The following is a 23424-nucleotide window of genomic DNA, read 5'->3' as shown; positions in this document are numbered from 1 at the left end:
ATAAAAAATCTGAACGATTCTCTGACCGCATCTGAAAAAGTAGCAAATGAAAAATCAGCCTTAGAACTAGAACGTGGAGATTTGTTAAGGAAATTAGAAGTCTTGCAGGAAAAAGTAAATGATTTAAATAATGCAAAATCGAAACTCGAAAACGATGTGGAAGAATTACGTAGCAATACTTATGATTCCAATTCAGAAATGGTAAAGATGGCTGCAGAATTAAAAAACAAGGTTGGTAAAACTAGACAAAGCTATATTAATATATATGAGGCAATTTGACATACATTGAAATAATGCAAAATATAAAACAAAAAGTATTTTAATTCGATATTTTATCATAATATATACCATTCACAGATGATAATTGTGCATATTTATAGTTATATGAATAATAGAAATGTACCTATTATTTTAACCAGCATTATTCAACTGCATTAGTGCAATATATTTTTGTTACTAAGCTTTGTAACTCTTTTTGTTGTGAAAGTTTTTTTTCTGCTTTTGCTTGGTTTTTTGTATTATTCTTATACAAATTTTATTTCGGCAAAATTTTAAAATACATAATAACAAAATATTGAAGGACGAGAAAAAAAGATTTAATATTATGTGATTACCTTTATTACTATATCTTTACTACTGATACTTAAATAGTAATTATCATAAATTTGCCAGGAGCATATTTTTTTCTAGACTTTGTAGGTATGTATAATTTGGGATTTTAAAATTATTATTTTTCAAAAATGACCATAGATATTTATTGAGTATGCATGCAAACATTAATATTTTCAATTTTGATATTTTATTTACTTCTGCATTTTATGTGCTTTACAAGGTAGTGTTTAATTTCAGGATCAGGAATTGGAAACAACCAAACAGACATTAAATGAAAATAAAATCAACTTCGAATCCACCAAACACCAATTAATGCAAGAATTAAGTCTGCAGTCTGATGAATGGAAGAAAAAAATCATGCTATTGGAAGAAAAGCTCAAGGCTTCAGAACAAGTGAAGTTAGAACTTTCTCAAGTTTTAGAAAATGAAAAAGCAGATTTTATAAAACAGAAAACGGATTTAGAAGGAAAGTTTAATGAATTACAGAAACAAAAAACAGAAGTAGAAACCATGCAAAAAACTACTATAGAAAGAACTGCAAAAGAAATTAATGATTTGTCAAATAACATTAGTGTTTTACAGGAAGAAAAAAGTAAACTTGAGATGGAAGCAAAATCTAAGCAAGATGAGCTGATTTCGCAAAATATTGAATTTGTACAGAAATTGGAAGAATTACAGAAGCAAAAATTGGAAATTGATACTATGAATAATGCTACAAAGGAGAGTACTGAGAAACATATCAGAACAATGCAACAAGAAAAAACAAAACTTGAGGAGGATTTAAAACAAAGTCAGTGTGAGCTAAATTCACTACGAGTTGAATTTGAACAAAAAATAGATGAACTACAGAAGCATAAAACAGAGTCAGAAGTAATTCAGAATGCTACAAAGGAAAACAATGAAAAGTATGTTAGTGAGTTAACAAGCAACATCAACGTGCTGAATGAGGAGAAAATGGAACTTGAAAAAGTTTTAAAGCAAAAAGAAGATGAGTTGAAGTTGAAATACGACCATATTTCTAAATTAGAAGAAAATTTACAAAGCAACAAAAATACCATTCAGGGTTTGGAAAATCAAAACAGAAGTCTTGAGCAACTACACAATGTAGATGAAGAACAAAAATCTAAATTACATAAAGAGGTAGAAACATCAATAATGGAAATTAATGAATTGAAAAAACTATTAGAATCATTTGGTACAAATAGTGAAAAAGTATCTCAGGAATTAAGGAACCAACTAAATGAGAAAGATGTAATGATCAATGAACTTAAGAAAGTTTCTGCCGAATTAGAATCGAAGCATGCTAGTGAATTATCCGCTAAATTGACAGCAAAGCAATTAGAATATGATAATAAGTTAAAAGAGTCCCAAGAAGAACATCAACGATTTTTGAATAACTTGAATAATAAGATTCAAGAAATGAATATAAAAAATGAGAAGTTAATTCAAATTAATGACGAACAAAATCAATCAATAAAGGCATTACAAACAGAGTTAACTAATAATAATAATAAAATAGGTTCCTTGCAGCAGCATAATGATGACTTACAAAATCAATTATCTGAATTTGCTTTTATAAAGAATACTCTGAAAGAAAAAGAAAAATTAATACCCGAACTATATAAAAGACTAGCATGTAGTAGTGAAAAAGCAGCTATGCTAACAGCTGAGAAAGAGTCATGTTTTACTCCTAAACTGACACTTTTAGAATTAGAAATTAGTCAATTGAGAAGAGATTCAAATTTAGAGAAAGAACAATTGCAAAACAGGTATTAATGGTTTTTAATAGTTATTAATTAATTTAATAATTTGTTATAATTTAACTAAAGAAAAAAATTTAAACTAATATTTCTGCAAATTTACGATCTGTGGAAGCAGCTTATTGATAATTTTTTAATTTTTTTTTAAAGCTGAATTATTTAAAAAATATGTAAACTTTTTAGATGTAAATTGGGACTACATAGTACTAAATTAGTATATACTAAATAATCTTTTTTCTAAATTATAAGTTATGAGAACAATGTCAGAAATTAGCATTTGTATTAAATGCTTCAATATTTTTTTTCTAATTTTTATTTTAATTAAATACCTAGAATTGTGGAGCTCACAGGAAAATTGAAAGCAGCAGAATCAAATAAGAACAAACTGCAAAATGCTGAGAAACAATTGCAAGAGCTTCTAACAAAAAATAGAAATCTTGAAAATGAGCTTTTGGAATTAAGGAGTCATAGCAGTATTGATCCTGGAGACTCCGTGCCCACGGTAAGTTTTCTATATTAAATTAATGTTTAACTCGAAACGGCGGCATACGAGTGCAAAGAGTTTGATTTGTGGACATATCAACACATACACACACACGCATATGTATATATATATATATATATATATATATATATATATATACAGTAGAACCTCGATTATCCGGACTAATTGTTGTCGATAGGCATCCGGATAATCGAAAATCCGGATAGTCCAAATTATGAATAATAAATTTTTGTTTATCAAAAATAACAAATGCATACATAGATATCAACAAAAATCGATGTTTATTAGAAAATTAACACTTACATATATTCTTAGATTACGTTATACATATTATATAATATTAACATGAGGTAAAATAATTCAGGTGGTACGTAAAGTATCAATGAAGAAGAAAAGTTGCTTACAAATAATTTGTTGATCGTTTTTGTAAAAACCAACAATATAGAGCTTCTTCTAAGAGTTCATTTTTCGGTCTCTTCACCATTTTCCGATTTTCACTACCCTCTTTACTATCTAAAGTGTACGACAAAATTGAAGCGGCATTCTTTTTAATATCGCTTATAGTGGATGTATCTACACTGCACCATACCTATCAGCTAACTTACGGTCGGATTCGCCTTTTTTAATGATTCTATAATATTTAGGGATAACACCACCCTTTAAAAATGTATATATGCACGTCAAAACAGAGAATGTATTAATGTATATACGCACATCAGAATATGCAAGTTCCGACGCGATTATGTCCGGATAATCGCGAATCCGTATAACCGAGGTCCGGATAATCGAGGTTCTACTGTATATATATATATATATATATATATATATATATATATATATATACATATATTTTGATGAGTTATTTTGATTCAGGCAGTAACACCAAGTAAATAATATATATACCATATATATATTTCCTATATACAGGGTAGTTCATTCGAGGCTAAGGAAGGAGAAAATTCAAACCTATCAAAGGTGATTGGCTTGTAACTTTTACTTTAACTACTTCTAAAAAAAGACCAAAAAATAAACCGGTAAAAAGAAAAGACTTGCATTTATTGCAAAGACCTCTTTTGTTGTGTGATGTATGATTTGTTCCTAATGAAAACCAAACGATTTATTGGTGAACTGCCTTTGTCTAAAAATTTGTTCTAATTATGTCCTTACCATATATGTCATTTTGTTCGTACTATATGCACAAAATGATGTTTGTAATTAGTTGCATTTTTTCTCAATGTATATGTTATTATATTTCCTACATAATAAAAAGTCTATCTTACTGGTAGTCAATGAGTGTAAGATAATTAAAAACGATTGAGACTGATTATGATATCATTAAATTAATAAAAATCATTAAAAAAGAAAACACCATGTCATTTTGTCCGTACTTCCCCAATATATTATAGAATTTTGTGATATGAGTGGAACGAATATTAAATGTTAAAAAATAAACAACACAACACTCAGATTTTTACACACACTTTGTTTAATAATTACAGACGTTTTGCGATCATGGTATGCCTCATGTTCAAAACAGTAAAAATTATATACTAATACATTATTTAATATTTTATTTAAATCATATTTAGTTTTTAAAACAAAAACACCAACTTTCTCTTACAATGCTTAGAAATATTTGAAAACAAATCATAAGTGTCGAGGATGAAGGGACAAAGATGGATATTATTATAATGTAAACAAAAGGAGTACATAGCATCAACAAATGTGAAAACAGATTTGTTTATTGAAGAGAATAAGGTAAATGAATGAAAATAGTAAACAAAAAAGGTTACAAATTTCATACAATACGATTGGAGGATTATCAAAATCCAACTTATGGTTGTTGACATTAGCGTGATCCACAAGCGTACTTTTGTATATATTCACATATTTAGTACGGTGTTACCAGCATTGTAAGAGAAACTTGGTGTTTTTGTTCTAAAAATTAAATATAATTTAAACTAGTGGGGCGCATGGCATCGTGCTTTAAGGCAAATTGCTGGAACTTCCCGTACCAAAAATTATTATTTTTTTTAAAAACTATTAACATTTTTGAAAAAATTTTGTTTCGAAAAAATTAGATTTTTGAGAAACTATAAATTTGACAATTTTTTTTTTTTTTTTTTAAATATTTTTTTTTGACCTTTTTTGGAAATTCTGAACTTTTTTTCAAAGCAAACGTACTGCTTTAACAGCATAGAGACGAAATGTCAAAGCGCGTAAGCGCCGCGTCGCCGTCTAACGGATTAACATTGATACGGAACCTATAGGAATGTAAACAAAATTTATACTTATTATTAAAATCTCTGTAAAATATCTAATAATTTGATGTGCATATGTGTAATGATCATTTTTGACCGCCAAATGGCATTTTTTTCACTTTTTTCACTAGATCTCCGAAACCGCTAGACCTTTATGAAAATTTGATCAAATCTTCATCTTGTCAATACAAGTAAATAGTTTTTTTAATTATTAAAATCAGACACTCCCTTCTCTTAAAAACTGAGTTACCATTTTTGGCACTTTTTGCCCCGTATCTTCGGAACGGTTAGACCTGCCTTTGCCAAAAACTAATCAGCACGTCTCCTTATCAATAGGAATTGAATGTTTTTTGAATTATTGAAATCGGTTGATCGGTGTTCCCGAAATCGTCGACGAAAATTTGTATCCGCACACACACACACACATATCTACACACACACACACAAATAAACATAAACACACACACATACATCCATTTTTTCTAAGGTATGCCAAAATATTCAGAAACCTTCGAAACGTAAATATATATAAAAATTTTCATTTTCGATTTTTTTGCGATTACTATAACTTGTCCTACGGGAAGTTAATAAGATATTAAATAATGTATTAGTATATAATTTTTACAGTTTTGAAATTATGCTGAAGATGAGGTATACCATGATTTCGAAACGTCTGTAATTATTTAAAGTGTGTGTAAAATTCTGAGTGTTGGGTTGTTCATATTTAACATTTAATATATGTATATATTAAATATATATATATATATATATATATATATATATATAACATTTGTGTAACATAAATATTTATTCGAACAAAGGTCGACAACAATAACTCCAAATCCGAAAATGAGTTATTTTTGGACAGTCAAGTTCAGTTTTTAAATTCCATAATCGCTGATATGCAGCACAGGCAGAGTGAATTGCAAAGTAAAATAGATGTATTGGAAGGCGGTAATTTTAACCCTGAATTGTTGTAAGTAGTACTATTAAAATTAAAATTGTATAGTGTTAAAAATCAGTTTTTGTTGTGTTTTTATGAATATTGAGTTTTGAATTGATTGGTTAGTTGATATGTTATAATTACTTAGGTGCATGAAGAGTAAAAAGATGCCGACGCCAAGATTATACTGTGATATTTGCGAGGAATTCGACGCTCATGACACTGAAGATTGTCCCAAACAGGATACCGACAGTCCTATCAAAACGCAAACCAGGACTGTACCGCCACCGCGACCTTATTGTGAAATTTGCGAAGGTAAGGATTTTACGAAAAAATTCAATATTTTTTTCAACTCAAATCATCTGTTATAAAATTAAGATTGTACTAACGTAAGTTCATTGCAAATAGTTTAACATCTATTAATTAATTATTTTTTTGTTTTTCAGAATTTGGTCATGAATCTGAAAATTGTGATGTAGAAGAGACTTACTGAGTATAATAGAGCATAATTTACTGTTAAGTAATTATTTATTTTGTTATTTATAAGTAAATAAAGAATGTATATATATATGTTTACTATATTATTTTATGATTCATGATTTTATTATATTTGCTATTATCAAATACCCTATTAGCAGCCCAATTGTCGAATTAAAATATGGTTAAAATAGAAAAATGCTTTATTCTATTAACATTTCGACACTTAATGTGTGTCATCATTCAGTAATCAAACCAGGAAAACCTCAAAAAATATATAAAATTTAATAAACACTAAACTTGTGCAAAACAACAACACAACTAATAATAATTAATAAAGAGAGAAAATTAAAAGAGCACATAATGCCTTGATATTAAGCGTATTTATCGCTCGACGAGTGCATAGTTAAAACCAAATATATATAACATATATATATATATATATATATATATATATATATATATATATATATATTGATTGTTTCTTTTCCGAACAGTAAATCCAATAATAAAAAAAACAATTTGTTTTTTGAAGATGTTTAATAATGATTCCTTAACAACTTAATTCCTTAATAACATAATCCATTCCTTTATAATTTTTCTAAATAATCAGTAATAACTATCATTAATTAATGTTAATCAATAGTTTTAAAAAACATTGTCTTTGACAGAATAAACCTGATGATGGAACGTATCTAGTTCCGAAACGTCGTTATTGAACATCTTCAAAAAACAAATTGTTTTTTATTATTGGATTTACTGTTCGGAAAAGAAACAATCGATATATTAAAAATATCCAGGACTTACCTATTAAATATACTTATATATATATATATATATATATATATATATGACACTAACTATTTCATTTCAAATTATATTTATTTAATATGGAATGGCCCATTTGCGCCATATATATATATATATATATATATATATATATATATATATATATATATATATATAGAATTTTATGATATGAGTGGAACGAATATTAATTGTTTAATATGAACAAAACAGCACTCAGATTTGTTTAACACAACTTTATTTTATGATTACAGACGTTTCGAGACCATGGTGTGTCTCATCTTCAGTGTAATTTCAAAAACAGTTACTTATATACTACACATTCTTTAATAATTTATTTAAATTTCATTTAATTTTTGATATACAAAAAACACCAACTATTCCTTGCAATGCTTGACACAGTACTAAAGAAACATATAACACTTACAGAAATATTCTAAACAAATTTGAAGTACTTATCTAGATGGAGACAGAGAGGGTATCATTATAATGTAAACAAAAGGAGTGCTATCGCATACAAAAATCGATAAAAATGAAAAAACAAATTAATTTATTGAAAAGAATAAGATAAATGAAAAAATTTATAAATTATTAATGTTATAATTAATATTAATTAATTATAATTATTGATTTTGTCAATCCCCAAATTTTATTCCATGAGAAAGACTTATTTAAACGGAGCATGGCAGAATCAATGTTAATAGTTCGGACTAACAATAGCATAAATCTAAGAACCGACACAAATATTTTACATGACACTTATATAAACATCATTAATAATTTATAAATTTTTTCATTTATCTTATTCTTTTCAATAAATTAATTTGTTTTTTCATTTTTATCGATTTTTGTATGCGATAGCACTCCTTTTGTTTACATTATAATGATACCCTCTCTGTCTCCATCTAGATAAGTACTTCAAATTTGTTTAGAATATTTCTGTAAGTGTTATATGTTTCTTTAGTACTGTGTCAAGCATTGCAAGGAATAGTTGGTGTTTTTTGTATATCAAAATTAATGAAATTTAAATAAATTATTAAAGAATGTGTATATATAAGTAACTGTTTTTGAAATTACACTGAAGATGAGACACACCATGGTCTCGAAACGTCTGTAATCATAAAATAAAGTTGTGTTAAACAAATCTGAGTGCTGTTTTGTTCATATTAAACAATTAATATATATATATATATATATATATATATAAGATTTAGATTTTTTGTTTGACGTTGAGACATATCTTTAATGTTTATTTAAAGCCAATCGTTGAAATAAAAAATATTATATATTATGTATATATATATAAAATATCTGAGTGTGTGTTTAGCGCATCTGAACAGTAAATAGATGGATACTTCATCTGCCTTTTGAGATTATGAAGAAAGTGCTGCAAAACGCAGTGCTCAATGTTGCGTTATGTGCATGTGCATTATGCACATTGTGTATGGAAATATTTCTAGAAACGAGAATATGATAAACATTCTTCCCAAAGGGAATAGGTATAAATTCGGAAGATTGTTGAAATTAGGTCTGATTATTAATTCAACACAAATTTGATTTTCTTCATCAATTATTTCACTCTTTAATTATTTTGAAACATAGCATAGTATATTTCGAAATCGATATATTTATATTGTATGGGAGCGAAATTTTCAACTCGTAAAATTATATGGTTTAACTGAAAAATATGGTTCTTGCCTCAAAGAGTGTACTAAATTAATTAATTAATCAAGTGTCAAACCTAATGTTCCAACCAAGCGCTCAACTTAAATCACCAACAACGGTCACACTTTTAAAAAAATTAATCGTATTAACTGAGTTCTTTCGTGATTTTTAACTTCCAGGGGGTTAAGCTTCGCGAAAAAATCAAAAATGAAAATTATTATATATCTTTACGTTTCAAAGCCTTCTAAACATTTTGGCTTTCTAAACTCTAGAAAAAATTTATGTGTGTGTGTATGATTCGTATTGACGGGGAGACCGTGCTGATTAGTTTTTGGCAAAAGCAAAGATACGGAAAAAGAGCCAAAAATGGCAATCCAATTTTTGAGATGATGGAACGTCCGATTTGAATGATTCAAAAAACGTTTTATTTCTATTAACAAAATGAAAAACCGGTAAAATTTTTGAAAAGGCTAATGTAAATTTAAAAAAATGCCATTTGACGGTCAGAAATTATAATTAGACATATAAACATTAAATTGTCAGATATTTTATAGAGATTTTAATAATAAAAAAAAATTGTTCGCATTTCTATGGGTTCCGTAACAATGTTTATCCGTGAGGCTGCGACGCTTCGATATTTTGTCTCTACGCAGCTAAAGCAGCGCTTTGAGAAAAAGTTCAAAATTTCCAAAATATTTAAAAATATAAAAAAATCTGATTTTTCAAAAAGTCAAAATTTTTTAAAAATTCTCAAAAATCTAATTTTTTCAAAGTTATAAAAAATTTTGAATCTTTTTTATAAAAAAATATTTTTAAATACGGAAAGTTCTAGCAATTAGCCCCAAAGCGCGATGCCATGCGCCACTAGTTACTACACATTTTGAATACTTTACAAAGCTACTTACCTGCCTCTTGACGATACTCGATTGATATTTAAAACAGTATCAATTTAAATCTTAACTAACATCGACGTTATGATGCAGCCGCGAATTAGCACATATAAATGAATTTAGCATACAAGTCGGTCGGCTCGTCGGCTCGTCGGTTTGTAGTCATCAACGAGGTTAGTGTTAGTAAAATTTTACATTCAGCGATGTACCTGTGCAAGGTGTATGGTGTGTATAGGCCACATTATTGCCGTGCGTTCGCATCAGCAACGGCGCGCACAAAGGAGAATGAGTGCGATAGAACGAGATGACGAAGAGGTCTGAAGGAAATGATCGAGACTTCGTGCTATGACATTCCATACAAAGTCTTGCAAGGCAAGTCGATGGTTCTGCATTAACAGTACATATTGAAAGTTACAAGTGTTATACAATAAATAATTACGATACTAGTTACGGATAGATATATATGAACATAACATGTTCCTGAAAGATAATACGGTTCTAACGTTTATATTCATTTTCAATTGGAATAATCAAGAAAAGTTTCTTATTAGTGGCCATTTTGAGTGCTTAATGTCACTCGACATTGCTTAAGAATTGTGAATGTGTACGAAATAATGTTGAATGTGCCCGGCCAGAGTCCGGGATTCTATTTGAAGCAGTGTTGAATGTGTTAATGACTTGTTTGTTGTACCTAATTCTTATTTCTAATTTCTATGTGATACAATATACTATAATAATAAATAATTATGACCGAATCTACTCCGATATGTCGTTGTCGTGTGTTATACCTTGGCAGTGCAGTGCCTAGGCAGAGTAAAGATGGTTTGCAAGGCATACAAGAACCTTTACGCAGTCTTTATCCTTCCGAAGGCGCAGCAGGAGCACGAGGCATTGACTCCTGGTTAAGTGTTTGGTCGAATGGTATCTTACTGGAAAATGTCGACGAAAACCGCAAACAAGTCACTCGATTTTTTCCCATTGATTCATTGCACTATTGTGCGGCGGTTCGTCATGTATTAGTACCCGATCGCTCAAGATCTGATCCCGAACCAAAATTTCTACCTCTCGACTCACCGTTTGCAAAAGCCCCAGCTAGGTCTAGGCACCCTCCGTTGTTTGCTGCAATTTTACGTAGGACTTCAGGTATAAAAGTTCTCGAATGCCACGCATTCATATGTAAACGTGAAGCTGCGGCAAACGCCTTAGTGCGTTGTTGTTTTCATGCATACGCTGACAGTTCATATGCTAAGCATCAGTCTCGATCTAGTGACGGAAGCTTATGCGGAACCCTAAGTGCTCCAGTCGGATGGGGCTCACGTGCCGGTAGCACTGCTACGATAGACACAATTGGAACAAAGTTGAGACACGAAGATAGCACTGTTACATATGCAAGTAGTGCAGAATTAGCCGCAGACGACTCTGGATCAATATATAATGGGGATGAGAATCATAAGATTTGGGGTGGATCTGTAGACAGATTAAATGACTTAGATGCAGATATATATAGTGGAGGATCAACACTAGGTAGACCTGCCAGAGTGAGGCAAATATCTGAACCAGCACCGCCACCTCCTCCGCCTCTTACTAAGGAATCTAAAGACCAAAATCGTAAAAAGAAACGGTCGAGACCAGCACCAGGTCAACAGCAACTTATGCGAGCACCACCTATGATGGTATATCACGCAGCGCCAATTCCACGACAATTCCACACGTTTTCGCATCGAAGTCGGCCTCCTCCTATTATGTTACCCCCTCAGCAATTCATGCATTCCCAACCTCAATTTCCTCAACAAATGCAGCGTTATCCACAATATGCTACTTTACAAGCACCGAAAATGGCCCGAAAGAAGCAGCGCCATAGCAAAAATGCTGCAAATATTCCTGTCCCGATGACACCAATGATGGCTCCAATGTTTGTTTATCCTCCTACATTAGAGCGACCACTGGCGACCATTTCAAGAAAATTATCTCTGTCTCAAGCTGAGGGCCTTGACAGGCTAGGTCAGGAAAATGGAACGTCGGGTGGCGGCGATTCTCCTAACGGTACTGGTATTTACCGTCGTAAAGGACATTTAAACGAGCGCGCCTTTAGTTATTCAATACGACAGGAACACCGAAGCAGAAGTCACGGAAGCCTGGCATCATTACAATTTTCACCTCAACCTTCAAAGATGCCTCAACAACAGGAAACCAGGGAAGATGCTAAAAGGAAAGAGAAATCATGCAAATGGTAGCGGGCTTAGATCTGAACGACGGTACGGAAACATCACACCTGATGAATGGCTCAACAGCAATTACATATAATGGACGAGGACCACCGCCTCCGCCTTTGGCATCACTAGGCATATATGGAAAGGCAAGAAGATAACATTCAGGTAAAGCATACTTCAGAATTATATCATTTAAAGTATTTCTGCGGCTTTTAGTAGTCAATTCCAATTAAATTGATAGTTTCCTGATTTTTTATAAAAAGAAAATGATATTAGAAATGTATCCATAAGTACAAGAAATGAAATGCAGACTTACGATTGATGCTCAATGTAACCATAGATAAAAGAAGAGTATTATGCATTGTATTTTATAAAATTATCAAATTTATGCTGCTCAATTTATCGAGACTAAGGACTTAAAACCTAAATAATGTACATCAGTTTTATATGTTGAATACGTTGAGCCTTATTTTATTTATATTTAATACTAATCATTTTATTCTAACGAGTTATATATATATATATATATATATATATATATATATATGGAGCTTTTTTTCAAATGTCTAAGTAAAACTCGAAAACGGCTAAGCCGATTTGGCCAGTCTTAGTCTTGAAAAATTCGTGCCAATCCAGAGAAAGACCAAAAGGTGAGATATTATTCCAAAATCGTGTAGAAACTTTACATTTTTAATTAAAAATTTTTGTAGAAGCGTAATTTGAATAAAACAATAGACGGTGGCTATTACGTGAAATGTCAAAAGTTCTTGACAGATGGTGTTCAATTACTTTTAATAGGAAGTTTTACGTAAATATTTACGACAATATAAGTCGAAAGACCAAAAACAACTTGGATTGGATTATACCATGTTTTCTATAGAAAGTATATAAAACTTCCAGTTTGATTGTATTGACAAAATATCGGTCATCTTTGAAAATTCATAATAAAAGTATTTTCTTCCGTTGTTAGTTTTTTTGCATTAGTTAAAAATGTAATTATTTTGTAAAATACCTTTAAATTAAAATAAGGTTTTAAACGTGTTTGCCACCTGACCGTTCCAAGTTACCCCGCCTATAGGGTAAAAAGGTGTAGATAACAAATTTTTGAAAGACATCAAAAAAATACATTTCTACAATGATGAAGTAGCTGGCAATTTTACCGAACGTAGTCAGATAATTGTTTGTTAATTCATCGAATGTTACTTGAAACTTCGTAACTTAAAAATTTCAAGAAAATAAAATTTGAAAAAAAATTATAACAATTTTTTTTCAAAATTGTTAAAACAAGCAGAAAGTTCTTTGAATCATTCAAATCGGACACTTAGTTCTCTCAAAAACTGCCGTTTTTTGTACATTTAGCTCTATCGGAATATCGGAATGTCGGAGTATCGGAATGTCGAAATATCTGAATATCTGAATCTGAATATCTGAATATCAGAATATCAGAATATCAGAATATCTGAATATCAGAATATCTGAATATCTGAATATCTAAATATCTGAATATCTGAATATCTGAATATCTGAATATCTGAATATCTGATTATCTGATTATCTGATTATCTGATTATCTGATTATCTGATTATCTGATTATCTGATTATCTGATTATCTGATTATCTGATTATCTGATTATATGATTTACTGATTATCTGATTATCTGATTATCTTATTATCTGATTATCTGATTATCTGATTATCTGATTATCTGAATATCTGAATATCTGAATATCTGAATATCTGAATATCTCAATATCTGAATATCTGAATATCTGAATATATGAATATCTGAATATCTGAATATCTGAATATCTGAATATCTGAATATCGGAATATCGGAATATCGGAATATCGGAATATCTGAATATCGGAATATCGGAATATCGGAATATCGGAATATCGGAATATCGGAATATCGGAATATCGGAATATCGGAATATCGGAATATCGGAATATCGGAATATCGGAATATCGGAATATCTGAATATCTGAATATCTGAATATCTGAATATCTGAATATCTGAATATCTGAATATCTGAATATCTGAGTATCTGAGTATCTGAATATCTGAATATCTGAATATCTGAATATCTGAATATCTGAATATCTGAATATCTGAATATCTGAATATCTGAATATCTGAATATCTGAATATCTGAATATCGGAATATCGGAATATCGGAATATCGGAATATCGGAATATCGGAATATTTGAATATCTGAATATCTGAATATCCGAATATCTGAATATCTGAATATCCGAATATCGGAATATCGGAATATCGGAATATCCGAATATTGGAATATCGGAATATCGGAATATCGGAATATCTCTAGAAATTGATTAGAATATACATTACTTAGCAAAACAACGTTTGCCGGGTCAGCTAGTATATATATATATATATATATATATATATATATATATGTAGATAGATCTTATATCAATTATATTATTAATATAAATATATTTAACATAAAATATTGTATATTTTATATTTTATTGCTTATTTATTTACTGTATAAATTATTCTGAAATTATTTAATTTTTATTTCAGATGAAGAAAAGACATCTCTGGGGGTTGATCAATTCTTCCGTTCGCTTCTGTACATTCGCAAATTAAAATTAAAACGTGATCAAAATAAAATTTACGTTTTATGCCGTTATTCTCAAAATTCAAAATTTTACAATTTACTAAACTTGATTTAATTTTTATTTACGGAAAAATTATTGATGGTATTGTAAAATCCAGTCTACATAACTATGAATAGTTATCCTTAGTTTCGTATACATGACACTGATGTACTAAAATTATATTTATGTTTGTTGAAATATTTCTTTCGCTGAGTTTTGCGGTTACCGAATAGACCGTTAGTAAATAATAAATGCCATTATAAGACGATTTTAACTAAATATAACATAATTTTAAATACCAAATATGCGGAATTTAAAAACAGACTGAAAAATGTTTACAACTTTTGAATAATACTCAACGCACAACATAATTTGAATCGTTTTTTTGTTAAATTATATCAAATAAAATAAATTCTATTTATAAGATATATTAGAAATGCATAATCAATTTAAATGTGGTGATAAAATGACAATAATGTCTTGATATGCCTAATTGTGTAGCGCATATCGTAGAATATGAAACAAAAATGTAATATAGGTATTAATTACTAAATAATGAATTGTTATTGTCTTTAATAATCTATTGATTCAATGTCGACAATAGCAAATTGAGAAAAATCGTGTATCCACTTTTTGACTATGACGCCTTCTTCCACAAAATGCCAAAGAAATTTAAAACTTTGATTTTCCGATAATTTTCTTGAAACAATCGTTCCGTTTTACTAACAAGTATGTTGTAAGCAATTGTATTAGGTATTTCATATTTTGCGATATTTACAATTTTGGTAAATATTGCAAATGTGCACTGCATGCAAATGCTATCGGTATTATAAACGTTATATTTAATTTTCTTTATTTAATTGTTTTTTTTTTAATATTCTTCAATTTTAAAAATTGCTAAAATAATGAAATTGAAATGTTAAAAATAGCGGAAATATGTTTTCATCTGAATGGTTTTCATTAAGTATATAAAGTACATGTAGGAGTAAAAGTTTTTCTCTACTTTTTTATCGGTAATAGGCCAATTAAATTTTAAAGTTAAAATTAAAAGATATTTTTATTAAATATTGCTAATTCAAATTTTACTGCAACTTTTTAGAAACAGTGTGATGGTTCTAATTTGTGTCATATTTAGTTAAATATTTGTATGTTATATTTTATATCTAGACAATACATAGAGTACATATTAAGTGGTTAGCATAAACATGTAAAATTTATATAAATTGTTAAATATAGAATAATTGTATTTATTGTGTTTATACGTACGTTAACTCCATTGTGTTAATTAATTTGCTTGCACGTTGCCACAATAAAGTATTTAATCAATGTAAGTGTAAATAAATTTTGATATGTTTTCATGGAAATATGTGCATCAAAAGAATTTCTAAATTGTATTTTGAGCATCTTTAAAATTAACATCAATGTATGTTTCTAGCACCTATATATTTTAAAAGTATGCAAAAAATGAAAACTTCATCAAAATCCTTTTCTTTTCAAATATTTTATGAATTATTAAATTATTCTTAATATTTTGCAGGTTTGAAATACTTTGTGATGTGAGGCGACACCACATATGGATGTCTGCATATGAAACGTATACTGTGCTTGGGAGTAGAGTAGATTATGTTTGCAACCGAAATAAATCCTTTTAGTTTTGCTAATCCGTGACGACGGGGAAGTTAATAACTCAAATATGATTTGAAGTAACAAATACTATTTAAGAATGCAATACAAATCATTTTCGTTCGTTTTTTTTAATCGTTTTAAATGTGAGGCGGGCTGCCTTTGAAATTTTGAATTCGACAACATATTGTTTGATATAATAATGGGTATAGTACTGCCTAAAGCAGGTCTGTGAGCTGATTTAAACCTAAACTCGATTCAGGGAAGAAGTAGTGTGAGAGTTTTTCTCCTTTCCATTTCACACCGCGGGACCCGAGATAGGCTAATTTTCAATTGGAAACATATTTTGATCTATATTTTCAATTAAAAATGAACATAGCTGCCCTATGTTTGATATAAGCATATTTTATTTTAATTGTAAAGGCTAATTGTAATCTTATTATCAAGTATTTGCGAAGATTCAAATTGAACCGATACTTTTTAAAAACCTGAGACAATCCGAGACAAAATGTCTTAATCCGGACAATTATTGCTCTACACTAGGTTGAAATCCAGGACTGTCGCGGCCAAACCGGGACGTATGGTCACCTTACTGAAACACAATGTAATTTTTTTTTTTAATTTGTACCAAACACGTAAGTCTTCTTCACTGAAAATATAGCAGACGCATATTTAACATTTTTCACATTATAATGCAGTAAAAGTTGAGTTTATTAAAAAATTTAAAGTTTGCATTAATTTTTGTACTGAACTGAGCAAAACTCAAAATTTATAGATATGAGAATACAGAATTAGAATCGTTACTGTAAAAATTAACTTAAGTTAATATAGAACTAAAACGACATTAAGCATAACAATATAAAATTGTCAATAATTTAAAAAAAATTAAAACAAACATTTAAAAATTATGCAAAAAGGGAACGTTAATACCTTTTTTTCAAATATTTTATGACACATTAAATTATTCTTATAATTTGCAACATTTCTACGTGTTTCGACCTACAAAATTATTGGCCTTATTTATTTCAACTTAAACTTTTTTGTAACTATCAAGCCACATTTCAGATATTATTCATTATTAAATTTTTTCTAAATATTTATAGCTCATTTAGAGTTTATATGGCTTTTTTGAACGGATGGCATCCACTAGTTGCCCAGTTCAGTTGTGACTAATTAACTAAACTCGAAGTATTTGTACCCCTATTTTTTTTTATGTAAAACAAAATTTTACTCATAGAGGGTTAAGAAAACTTTGCGAGTAATATATCTATTAATTGGCGCGTAATAATCGATTAATTGGTACATTTAGTTATTGAAGTATATTTTTTTATTAAGATTTATTACTGTATCAACAATCACAAGATGATTTAATATGAAAATGAAATGATTTAAAATGGGCGTTACATAATCTTACAGTAGTCTCGTTTTGCGTTCGAGAAATCATCTGGTATACTACTGGAGTGCTCGATGTACCGGAGTACTCACTCAAATTACTTGGAGAGACCATAGAGTGTGTACTGGGGGAGGATACTTCTCGCATGTCGTCTTCCTCATTTGCCTCTAAAATAGCTCTCTGAATCTTGCGTTTTAATTTTTTCGGATATCTTCAGAGCGTATTCCTCTCAACTCTGCAGTGACAAACTCTCCAAATAGGTTCAATTGATCTTTCGGAGCTCGTAAACAAGTTAATTCAGCAACTTATCATCCTTTTTAACTGAATCGGGTGCCCGTTTTTTTATGAGGTTTTGTAACAGAAGTCTGTCCAGACCCTCTTGAACCTGAAGGATGATTGTCTACTTCCTGCGTAATTGGCGTCTGTGCGTAATCTGAATTATTTTTCATTTCCTCATCATGGTCCTAAAAACAATTAAAATATTAAATGAAAATTAAATGTTTTGTTCTTATTTTTACAGATTCTGGTACATCAGAGGAGTGGGAAAATGAAGCACAGCGATTTGATGTTACCTGGAACTACCCAAATTGCATAGGAGCTATTGATGGAAAACATGTGGTAATGAAGGCACCAGAAGATTCAGGAATTGTATTAATGGCTATAGTTAATGCTGATTATAAATTTTTGTATATAGATGTAGGTAGTAATCGGAGAGTCTCAGACGGGGGCGTATATGCGAACTGTTCACTATCGGCATGTTTGGAAAACAACTCTTTGAATATACCCGAAGCAAAGCCATTACGTGGCCAGTCAATTCCGGTGCCATATGTCATCGTTGCCGATGACGCTCTTCCATTAAAAACAATTTTTCAAACAAACAGTTGAACTTTTATCTAAATAGCTAATTATAATTCTTATTGATAAAGTCGATTATTTACACGTATCTGAAAATGCATGCAACTTGCCTTAAGGCAACAATATTACAACTAGTAAATTTTATAGTTAATATGATTAAGGAATAAATTTTCCTATTTTAAATACAATCTAATCAATTATAATAATTTTTTTATGCAATTTTAATAAATTGCCCATCCCATTTCCAAATCTTGTATGGAAAAAAATTACAATGAAAAAATAACACTAATATACAGTATACAACCACGATTAACCAGACTAATTGCGTTGTCGATGGGCATTCGGGTAGTCAAAAATCCGGATAATCCAATATATGAAGAATAATTATTCTCTAATTATAATGTTGTGTATTTATTAAAAATAGCAAATACATACATAGATATCAACAAAAATCAATGTTTATTAAGAAATTAACACTTCTTTATGTATGTGGCGAGCATAGCTCACTTAGTAGCGTGTTCGACTCACACGACAGGGATCTTATTTGGATCGAATCTTGTCAATTTATGGAAAATATATGTAGTTAATTTGAAATAAAATAAAATTGTATTTGTTAAAAAGGATTATAATAAAAATTGAAAAATTGAGAAATATGTACATACATGTTTCTTAGATTACGTTACATGCAAATACTAAATTGCAGCATGAATTATGCAAAAATTCGTTTTGTAAGAATGTACATACATATAAATTGGTTGCGGTTGGTAGTCCGGATAATCGCTAATCCGTATAACCGAGGTCCGGATGAACGAGGTTGTACTGTACACCTAGGCCTCGCTATACGGCCGCTCTTTATACGGCCGCTCTTTATACGGCCTTTCGCTATAACGGCCCTCTTTAATTAAGGAACGTTTTCGATATACGGCCTAAAATGTTTTGCTATAACGGCTTTTTTAACTTCCCGTAAAAAAATCGAAAATGAAAATTTTTATATATCTTTACGTTTCAAATGTTCAAACGTTTGGGAAAAACTATAATATCAAGGATGCTGTTGAGAACATTAGTGAATCCTGGAGGGAAATGAAATCGACAACAATGAACCAAGTTTGGAAAAAAATATAGCCAGAATGTATAAAAACTACCGATGCAGAAGTTAATTTTCTTCCTGAAGTTAGACAAAACATATTTTGGATTTAGCACATGATCTCGATTTTGAAGATTTAAACGAATCTGATGTGCTGGATCTATGTACTTGCAGCTGATAGGGAACCCCTTTCATATGAGGAACTCATTCAGTTGCAAGCAGAGCCGGCAATTGATGAAGATACAGAACCTGTTGTATCCAAACAGCTAACATCAAAAATCATGTCGAGCGCTTTTTCATATTTTGAACAAGAAATAAACATCCTCTTCGAAAACGATCCTGACGTCGAACGTAGCACTAATGGTGTCTCGAGGAATTAACTCAGCCATTAGCTGTTATAAATCACTAAAGGAAGAAATAGACAAGAAGGCAAGACAAACAACTTTAGACAAATTTTTCAAACCACCAGCGCAAAATGATGGTGACAGTGATCTGTAGGTTTTAGTTGTTTCATTTTTATTTAAAAATTATGGAATGTTTTTGAAGTTTTTTATTTTATGTAAAATTTATGTTCTTGTTAAATATGTTTATAATTTAAACAAAATAAAAAAATAAAATGCATTTTGAATGATAAACCATATTATATATTTATTAAATTTGGAACCGATCCCATTGAATTTGTATGAATACATATTAGAATAATTGATTCGTTATACGGCTTTTCGCTTTACGGCCAAGTTTTGCGGAACGTATCTAGGCGAGGCCCCAGTGTATTGTTATTTTAGAGCGCGCCCCTTCCGCAACATGCGAAAAAATATGGCTGGGAAACTGCAAATTTCGTTTGAGTCTAAAATCCTGGATACCAGCCTGTAAAAAGCTAAGATTAATCAAGCTGTCGCTGGAAAAGTCTACCACAGGCACATGGAAAACTTAAGATGATAGACTTCAGTTCAATTTCCTTTCATCTACCATGCAGCGCATAATTGCGTCAAAAATAATAAACCCAATTATTGCATTGCAATTCTCTTTCATTCGATTTTTTTTATTATCTTTGCTAGAACTGGTTGGTACATCCTTCAAAAACAAAAGTCAAGTTCAGACACATAGAAAAGAAATTTTATAAAATAATTTCAAGTCAGTGAAGTTGAACGTGATTTAAAAAATCTATTTACAGTAGGCCCTCGCTTTACACGGCACTCTGGATACACGGTTCCCATACTACACGGAGCTAAAAATCCGACATCCCTCCGACTACACGGACTTCTTATTACACGGTATTTGGTCAACAGCCCATAAGTTCGTTGTGCAAAAGGGTATTGATGTAAATTTTGTTATCGACTTTTATCTTTTAGACATGCCTGATTATATGAAAGCTGCCTAAGAACCCTAAGAACACATTTGAGCTCACTACTGCGTCGCGCCAATTTTTGAATAAGGTGTCAATGTACTACATGTCATTTCGTCCGTATTACTCCTACTTCAAGTTGTATTTCTTGGTCTCCATACAGCGCGATAAAAATGGTCCGATTTGTACCAACTGTGAATCTCTCATAGTACAGATCCCATACTGCACTATGTAAGGTTCCATAGAACGCACTACGAATTAGCCTGAATTGTATGTTAAATACGAGTTTCTTATAGCACGGTTCCCATACTGCACGGTACGCACTTGCCGCGTAAAGCGAGGGTTTACTGTATCTGGAGTTATCCATTGAGACGCCAATATTCACAACAACAGTGTATTATAAAATATGCTATTGAGGTATCCTATTCGAAAATATGAACTACTTAGAGAAAAGGACCCGGGTTCTATACAAATAGGCTTCAGCGGTATGTTTTCTATGTAGCTAATTGAAAAGGACAAACCTTGTAATAATAACATGTTCTTAAAAGTAAATTGCATATTTTCTCGAAATTATCTTAAATTACACTGCTGTATAGTTGTAAAATAAAATATGTTTTAAAATAATATGCGTTGAAAATTGAATTTGCCTGAAATGTCTATGGCGCGAATATCATACCAACACGTTCGCGCAAGACGTCATGTTTTAGAGTATCGAATTCTGTCAAAATGAACTTGGCTACATCCATGATAACATGACAGAAGTGATTTTAAGAAAGTTACATGTATTAATAAGACGCAGGATATAATTAATGCTGTGAGATGAAAACGTTCATAGCCTAATTTGTCCTTAAAGCATTTTTTATCAACACAGGATGAATTATGCCAATGTATATACAGGTGACGAAGCAGTCATTGCCACAAACAATGATGCTAGCGAGTGCAAGAAATGTGCTGTGAATTTAGGATATTGGGACGACAAGTATATATCATATTTTGTTAAGAATTGCGAGAGGAAGGCTCCAGAAATTAATAGAGGTTATTATGCTAGAGTCAAAGGTGTTGAATTGTTCATTGACAAATTTTTAAAAGTAAGTTTTATATGTATGCTTCTTGTTTTCATTTACAGTTATTTGATTAATCTATTGCACTATTGCAGAAGAGTGGTTGCAAAAGCCAAATTATTAATCTTGGCTGTGGTTTTGACACTTTGTACTGGAGGCTGAAAGATGTCAATCAGAAAATTCATAACTTTATAGAAATTGACTTTCCGACAGTCACGTCTAGAAAGTGTTATGCTATAAAGCGAAATAAAGTTCTTCTTGAAAAAATTCATGGTGAAGGTAATTCTATAAAAATGTCTGTTAAGGTTTCTTATTTTTATATTATTATTGTTATGTTGTTTCATAGATGGTGAAATAAAATTGAGTACTACTGATTTACATGCAAGTAATTATCATCTTATCGGACTGGATTTGAGGAATATCACTGATATAGAAAATAAATTAAATCAAGCTGAGGTTAATTATGAACTTCCTACATTATTCATTGCAGAATGTGTATTGGTTTATATAGATTTACAACATAGTCAAAAAATGCTCAATTTATTTGCTTCCAGGTTTAAGTCTGCTTTATTTATTAATTACGAACAGGTATATAGATAAATGTATATACATATATATATATATATATATATATATATATATATATCAGGTAATCTATTTTTTTTTCAGGTGAATATGAATGATAGATTTGGAAATGTAATGCTATCTAATTTAGCATCTCGAGGTTGTTGTCTGGATGGTGTCAGTGCTTGCGCTAATATTGAAACTCATCAACAAAGGTGCTACTTATACTTATATTATTGTAACACAAACCATAAAACAACTAAAAACTAAATAATTGTGTGAAGCTGTTGAGTGGATTTAGTTATATACACGAAGTACATAATGAAGCTAACAGAAATAATATTGTCACTTGAAATTCATTTATAAAACTATAATCAATATTAATATTGCGTACATAATGCTAACTAATTTTCTGAAAAAGGATTGAGCTTCATCAAACATTTATTTATTTTTGTACTTTGGTTGACTTATAAATATTTTAAGTTTTATGTTAGATTTCTAGATGCTGGTTGGCTGGGATGCCACAGCTGGGATATGGTAAAGATTTATAATATGTTATCCTCAGCTGAACGAGAAAGGATAGAGCATATAGAAATGCTAGATGAAGGAGAACTTCTTACTCAATTGTTCCAACACTATTGCATCTCTGTGGCTTGGAATGGCCAACTATTTGCAAGTGAAGAATTCCTTTAAATATATATATATTTATATATAGGTCGTGAAATATTTATTAT

The 23424-nt window shown here is 30.2% G+C and overlaps 2 protein-coding genes across 2 annotated transcripts in view; one reads left to right on the top strand and one right to left on the bottom strand.

Annotated features, from left to right (window-relative positions):
- Positions 1-23424, bottom strand: part of LOC113377636 (kinesin-like protein KIF13B) — an 88125-nt gene that overhangs the window by 25427 nt on the left and 39274 nt on the right. The gene's annotated exons all lie outside the window — the stretch shown is intronic.
- LOC113378206 (leucine carboxyl methyltransferase 1-like) lies at positions 21260-23383 on the top strand. Its single transcript, XM_026618736.1, has 6 exons — positions 21260-21550; positions 21963-22153; positions 22222-22405; positions 22473-22714; positions 22796-22905; positions 23185-23383. Exons 1-6 carry the CDS (start codon positions 21472-21474, stop codon positions 23381-23383), a joined length of 1005 nt encoding a protein of 334 aa, XP_026474521.1. The 5' UTR covers positions 21260-21471.

This window comes from Ctenocephalides felis, unplaced genomic scaffold (genome assembly GCF_003426905.1).
Source record: "Ctenocephalides felis isolate EL2017-DRISC unplaced genomic scaffold, ASM342690v1 CF-g0.4_SCAFFOLD_01886, whole genome shotgun sequence".
NCBI classification, from domain to species: Eukaryota; Metazoa; Arthropoda; class Insecta; order Siphonaptera; family Pulicidae; genus Ctenocephalides; species Ctenocephalides felis.
Note: the sequence above shows the minus strand (reverse complement) of the source record. Positions and strands in the feature narration are given on the sequence as shown.